Raw genomic sequence first — 7,599 nt, 5'->3', positions numbered from 1 at the left:
GACAAACCCGACAAACCCTGCCCCCATGAAGAGTGAAGACCCATTGCCATATCTGAATATGACTTTGCCCGTTTTTAATATTAAAATTCATTTTCTCTTTTTTTTTTTGGTAACAATTCATTTTCTCTCTATTTTTGGTCAAAGTCACTCAAATCTCTTTTTGTCTAGCTCAAGTTTGATATCTACTGGAGTTATTCTCAGCGACAAAAAATCAAGAATATCTTTCTAAGTGACATAATATTTATGGGGTTCCAATCCAACTACCCAATTTCACCATTTCTAGGAGTCTATAGTTTGCCCAAATTTCACGTCACTGCAAAGTCTTGGTCTCCACCATATTTTTAAAAAAGTAAAATGCTGAGGAAATTTTAAAAAATTAAAAACTAAAATTCAAGAGAACTACTTCTTGTACCTATTCAAAACCAAGATCCAGTCCTGAATTTTTGATATCCGAAAAGGGTTTCTGCAGTTAAATGAGAACGTAGTTTAGAAGTTAGTTACACGTTATTGGTAGTGGTAACACCGTAACAGTTTCTTGTTATAGATGTTGAGCTAGCAGAGTTTGTTAGTCCAAGTCACCGGTCTCTAACCGTTTTTCTCAACCCAGCTTTCTCTACTCCCTCACTCTCATCTATTGATTTCGATTTCTTCGCTCTTACCGGCTAAACTCTGGTATCATTCATCACTCTTGCTTAGAGAAAAATCCTAAACGAACTCTTGACAATTACTTTGAAAAATAACTATGTCTTTAACAAAAAAAATACTTAACTCGATTCCTGAACTTTATTTTTATGGGACTGATTAGCTCTTGTGTCGGTGTTTTTTTTGTTTTTTTGTGCATAAGAACTAATTAGTCGCATAAAAGTAAAGTTCAGAGATCGAATTAAATATTCTTTTATTAAGAGTCTCGTAATAATTGTCCTGAGCCGGATTGGGTATTCACTCCTCTTGCTTATGGGTAGACCAAGGGATGAGTACTACTGGGATCAAGTTACTAAAGAAGGAAATGACGGTTGGTTGTGCAAACGCTGTAGCAAAAGATTTAAGGGAGGCGTTTCAAGAATCAAGGCGCATCTGGGAAATGAAACAGGGAGGGGAATCAGTTTATGCTCTATGGCTGGTTCAAGTAATCAGGTGGAAGCTCCCAATGAATTGGATTCATTACAAGGTACATGCAAATATTATCTATGATTATCATCATTATAATAATCGCATAGTCTTCTTTTATTTCAAGGCTAAATAAATTTACCTAAAATGAGTTCATTTTTAAATTGAAAAATTTAAATTCGTTGTTAACTAAAATACTAGTAGTAAAATCCCGCAAAATAATTTTTTTATTGGAAACGAAAATGTACAATGCCCGTGTATACTCAGTTTAAAGTGTATTTTCTTGTTATGGTCATTTTACAAATTAGATGCACCGATTTATTTTTGAAAAAGTTACAAGTTTTATGAAAAAAGTATTGATTAATATGTATTTTTTTTTCTTTTCTGAATATTAAACAATACCTCTCCAAATATATCTTTTGATATGCTAAATTTTTATCTTGTTAAATTATATTTTTATTATATATATTAAAATACAAATTTACCTGTCATAAAAAAAAAATCAGTTTTCTAGTTTAGGATAATAATATAGTTTTACTTCATGCAATAGCTTTTAAAGATAATTTTTTGGCAGTTCGAATTGCATAATTTTAAATAAAATAAATTCTCACCTGAGTCACCACCATATATAAGTTTCTTACTCCCTGACTACATAATTTCCACCATTCCCCATTGTTTTGGGATGTGGCTGCAAATTGTTATCATCAACAAATTTTTCGTATGCAAAATATTATTTTTATCATTATAAAATAAATAAATAAACATTTTCTCTTTAAACTTGTTCATTATCATTAAACTACTATAGTAAACTTGTTCTTTTCGAAACACGTCTTGCAATCTTGTATGAGGCGTGTTTAGGAAGTAAACGATGAAAAAAATACACCTTTAAGTTTCATGTGAAATTCATATGATATATGACTCAAATTCAAAGAAGTTGTTGTTGTGTTATACATGCCTGCTCTCATTCTTATTGGAGTAACATGTTGCTCTTTTGTTTTCCAAATAAACAGGTTTGGCACATTCAAATGAGGTTGTGGGTAGCGGTAACATTGGTTTTGGAACTCACATTAAAAAAATGCATGAACTGGTTAATAAATTAAGCAGCTGGGAAGCAGAACTTAAAGATGGATGGCAATGGCTGGAGTACTGTGGCAAGAAGTGCGAAAGAGAAGAACTCAATGATTGGTTAAAAGAAGCTGGAGGCCTTAAAGAAGAAGCTCTTGAGATAATTGAGTCATTGCATCAGCATGCTTTGCAAGACCCTTTAAAGAAAACAGATGATTTCAAAAGCAAATTGTTTTACATAAAGTATAAAATGCCTTTTTGCTTGAACAAGGAATCCGTGGACAGAAATTTCATACAGATGCGAGATCTTCTAAGGGATGATAATGTCTTCTTCATTGGTGTATGCGGAATGGGAGGAGTGGGAAAAACTTGGCTAGTAACTCACTTCAAGAATCAAATAAGAAGTAAGAAGAGTTTTAATTTTGAGAATGTGTATTGGGTCACAGTTTCCCAAGATTTTAGTATTCTCAAATTGCAAAACTCCATTGCCAAAAGGATAGGTGAAAAGCTTGATGATGATGATGAGATAACTGACAGAGCAGAAATTTTGTCATCTGCATTGGAGAAGATAGATAGATCAGTGCTTATCTTGGACAATGTTTGGAATTATATTGATCTGCAGAAAGTGGGAATTCCTCTCAGAACAAATGGGATCAAATTGATTCTAACAAGTCGTCTAAAGCATGTGTTTCAGCAAATGGATTGCCCAACAGAAAATTTAATACAAATGAAACCTTTCCATCCAGAAGATGACCAACAAGATGACATGAAAGAGGGTTGGGAGTTATTTTTGCTAAAACTTGGATGCAATGGAAGACCTGCAACCCTTTCTGATGAAGTAAAGAAAATTGCAAGATCTGTTGTAGAGATATGTGATGGCTTGCCACTTGGAATCTCTGTGATGGCCAGATTGATGAAAGGGGTAAATGATGACATCAATATATGGAGACATGCACTAAGCAAACTTGAAGATTCATCAATGGGAGAAGCCATGGAAGAAGAGGTTATAAAGGTATTAAAACAAAGCTATGATTATTTAGGGGACAGCACTAGTCAAAATTGTTTCTTGCAACATGCATTATACAGTCAAGTTTCAGCAGAGGTGTTATTCATGAATCTCGTCGACGAAGGGTTAATACAATCAACAAGGAGTTTGGACAAAATATTTGTCCAAGGGCAAGCAATATTAGCTAAACTCAATAGCCATTCATTGATATCTTGGGTTCATGATTGGATCCTTTTGAGGCACCTTTCAACTATGCATAGTTTATTGAGGGACATGGCAAGTGATATTATGAAGGGAAGGTTCATGCTGAGATGTAGGAAAGGTTTAAAAAATATCCCTGAGATGCAGGAGTGGACACCACACTTGGAGAAAGCATCTTTGATGGACAATGATATAAAAGAAATTCCAGAGGCCACATCTCCCATGTGTCCACAATTGTCCACCTTGAATCTTAGTAAAAATAGGATCAGATATATTCCAAATTGTTTTTTCAACCACCTTGAAGCTCTATCTCTACTTGATTTATCCTACAATGCAGAATTAACATCCCTGCCGAATTCGTTGTCTAGTTTGAAGTCCCTTAAATCCTTGTTGCTCGAGCGTTGTTATTCATTGAAGTATGTGCCTCCATTGGGGGAGCTACAAGAGCTTTCAAGATTGGTTATTTCAGATACATTAATTGAGGATGTCCCACATGGACTGGGAATGCTGGCCAAGTTGAGATGGCTTGATCTATCTAATAATAGAAAACTTGTTTGTGTACCATGGCCTGTGATATCTGGTTTGACTAATGTGCAATACCTTAATCTCCAAGGAACATCTATAACAGGACACATTGTGCAAGGGGTGATAAATAAGTTGGAATATTTTCAAGGCTCCTTTCAGGTTGCTAAGAACTTGGCCGATTTCATGGAAAATACCCTCAACAGAGATGGTGGACTTAAATATTATGATATAGATTTCCGATCTTCTTGTATGCTTTGGAAACTTGACATTTTGGGAGGGAAAAGGAAGCGCATAACTGTGGGAGATTTCGAAGGATTTGAAGTTTTGTTGCCAAGTGACCTTCAGGAATTGAATATAAGAAATAATAAACAGTTGGGTGGAGATCTATGTGAATGTGGCGCTTTGTCATTGAAAGCTCCTTCGTTGAAGAAGATTGATGTGAGTTATTGTCCGAAATTAGAGAGATTGTGTTGTTTGTCTGGTCCCTGTTTCTTCTGCCAACATCTTCAAAACCTTCAATCTTTGGTTCTATATGACTTGGAAAGACTAGACACCATCTGGAGGGAAGATGATGAATTCATAGGCTTGCCCAACTTGAGTGAATTGAAGATCCAACATTGCAATAGAATGGAAAGGTTAATGAGAGCTACATCTCTTGCAAAACTCCCAAAACTAGAGAGAATACAAGTTGATTATTGTAAGTCAATCAAAGAGATATTTACAATGGGGACTGCCACAATAATTACTCTCCCCAACTCATTCAGGGAGTTATGTTTATGGGGACTGCCACAATTGGGGTGTGTGTGTGACACGGACAGCATTATAGTCTCTAACTACCCTCCAGAAGTTACGGTTTTCTTGTGTCCAGAACTAAGAAGTCCCATCTTTGATACAAGCCATCTATAGGATAATTATTTTTATGCTAGTTCTATATATAGCGTGTAATATTTATCACTTGATAGAAGTTCTTATTCAATATATTTGTTACTCTCATGTTGAATGTTATATTTATAAGCCTTTCTCAATTCTATCAATCACTACTCATATGTTCTTAAACATAAGTATTGAAATATCTTTCTATCTATTATCTACGATGGTGAATAAGTAAAAGCTTCAAGATTATGAATATATGCGATGCTTTCGTACCAATCATTACCCTTTTGCTAAGGAATTTGGAAAAACTAGTTCAAATGATTATATAGGTTATAGAATTTTTATTATCACCTCTCTTGATGTAAAGCTTATTTTCCTTTCCTACCCATTCATTCCTCAATGTTCATCAATTATCTTGTCAATGTGTACTCAACTACCATAATCATGCGTTTGTTTACTCTTTTTTTTTTTTTGGTATTAATGCGTCTGTTTACTTATCATGAGAATAAGAATAAAGGATAAAAGATGAATCGACTTTTTTTTTATTTCAATGGTAATTCTTGCTGCCATTTGGGCCAAATTAAGAAGCCCAAAAAAACTGAAAAAACTCATTTTCCATGTTTGTATCTCTTTGAAATTGGAATGTGTTACTGGTTAATATATATTGAAAAAAACGTGGATGTCAAACAAAATAAATTCAAATAGATGCAATTTGGAATTTTGGATGGTATAATTTCAGAGTCTATCTATAATCCAAACCTATTCTAAGTTGTGCATGGCATTATTTTATTAATAAAAAATTATGCATGTCTTTATATTGTATTGCTATCAATTTAAAAATTGATTAAATATGATTCACGAAAACAAAAAGAAAAGTCCGCTCAAAATTTTTGGCAACCGCTTCGAAACTACCTGGAAATTAGAGGATCAATTAACATTTGTAATATATGATATGATAAGTACAATGCAAATTTGATGAATTCGATTTATTCTTCTCACTTTATTTTGAAAACGTGTTTTAGAATATATTATTGCTGGAGGAGAAATTTTTGTGAATCTTAATTGAGATTATAATTCTCAATTTTAAAAAATAATAAATAAAGAATAATACACATGAGGTAATTTTAAAAGATTTAATATGATATAAAATTTTAACTATAATAAATTATACATATTTAAAGATAGGGAGATGCTCCATAAACACGTATAAAACGTTTTTTTTAAAAAACACTTATGTGTTGTATTATTATTGGACGTATTAATGAACTGGTTATTTTTTAATTTCTTAACAAATTAAAATAAAATCGATTTTTTTATAACAATAACAATAAATTCAATTATTATCAGATCCGGTCGAACCGACCAATTTATATAACTCACTAGATCATTTTTTTTTGTTTTTTTTTTAAAACAAAAATCAGGAATATATTTGTCTTTTTATCAAAAAATTTAAATATGATTCAGTTTAGATTGTGTAAATCAACAGGATCAAATCGAGTCTAATAATTATAGTGCAAATAATTGGGTTTATTATTGTTGCTATAATAAACTGATTTTGTTCTAATTTATTAAAAAATAAATTATTAACCGGTTAATAAAGATGTCCAATAATATTATAACATATGTAAACATCTTTAAAAAAAAATATATATTTTTAGTGTCTTTATCGAAATAGTCTCCTTAAAGATATTAATACCAGCGTTTTATATTTTTCGTATTATACCAGCGTTTTATATTTTTCGTATTATACCATTTTTTTATTTATTATTTTACAATAATTTGGATTTTTTTGCATTTGCGCAAATTTCACGTTACTGCAAAGTCTTGGTCTCCGCCATTTACAACTTAAAAATTAAAATACAAGAGAACTTCCTCTACTTTTCTCACAAGTCACAAAGCAAGACTCGGTTCTGATCTTCGAAAAGGATTTCTGCAGTTTCAAGGGTATGTATGTGATTCTTCTTTGTTTATCGCATATCATAGATCTCTGGTAAAATTGAAACTAGCAAGCATAGCATAGCATTTTGACGAACTTTTAAAGTTGAATTGTTTGTTTGGTTTAGGAAAATTGATTATGGGGAGACCGAAAAATCCCATCTGGAATCAAGTTACTATAATAGCAGAGAGTGAGAAGGAGAGGAAGTGGTTGTGCAATCGCTGTCGCAAGCAATATGCAGGAGGCGCTACAAGAATTAATGAGCATCTGGGAATTACAAAAGGGAAGGGGAATATCACTTTATGTCCTCGTCGTCACGACCTTCTTGCTAATGAAGGAGTAAACAATTCTATGTTGCCTGGTTCAAGTAATCAAATGGAAGCTCCAAATGAATTTGGTTTAAACAATGGTGTGTTGCCTGCTTCAAGTAATCAATTGGAAGATTCAAATGGATTGGATTCATTAACAGGTACACAAATATTCTCTATCATTATTATGATTGCTTCTTGTGTATTACACATGTGCTTATGTCATAATAAAGACTTAGTAAGTCCACTTTTTAAGGCAAAATAGATTCCCCTAGAGTTCATTTTTACATTTATTGCGGGCTAAACTACTGATTCTATACTCTCGAATGTTGGATATGCTGATTTTTGGATACGCGACAAGAACAATCTTATGACGACAAAAAAAAAATCCATCAAAATGTTATAAAATACGACAAACGTAACCAACAATAATAATTTTTTTGTATAAGCTACAAATAATTTTTGTACTTTACAAATTGCATATTTATTTATTTGATCTAAAATTTTATAAAAATATTTACATAATTATTTAAAAAATTCGACCCTTAAATTTTTTTTATTTATTAAGAATAAAATTA

At 32.3% G+C, this 7,599-nt stretch overlaps 2 protein-coding genes across 2 annotated transcripts in view; both read left to right on the top strand.

Moving 5' to 3' along the window:
• On the top strand, positions 478–4,853 carry LOC107621187 (probable disease resistance protein At4g27220). The gene is made up of 2 exons (XM_016323221.2): positions 478–1,168; positions 2,118–4,853. The coding sequence occupies exons 1-2, from the start codon at positions 955–957 to the stop codon at positions 4,808–4,810; spliced, it is 2,907 nt and encodes a 968-aa protein (XP_016178707.1). The 5' UTR covers positions 478–954; the 3' UTR covers positions 4,811–4,853.
• LOC107623479 (probable disease resistance protein At4g27220) overlaps positions 6,582–7,599 on the top strand; it is a 4,635-nt gene continuing 3,617 nt past the window's right edge. Inside the window, exons 1-2 of the mRNA XM_016325755.2 lie at positions 6,582–6,721; positions 6,841–7,182. Of these exons, the coding sequence (XP_016181241.1) occupies positions 6,852–7,182 (331 nt within the window). The 5' untranslated portion in view covers positions 6,582–6,721; positions 6,841–6,851. The remainder of the gene's footprint in view (positions 6,722–6,840; positions 7,183–7,599) is intronic.

This window comes from Arachis ipaensis, chromosome B10 (assembly GCF_000816755.2).
Source record: "Arachis ipaensis cultivar K30076 chromosome B10, Araip1.1, whole genome shotgun sequence".
Taxonomy (NCBI): Eukaryota; Viridiplantae; Streptophyta; class Magnoliopsida; order Fabales; family Fabaceae; genus Arachis; species Arachis ipaensis.
This window is presented reverse-complemented; position numbering and strand designations above follow the sequence as displayed.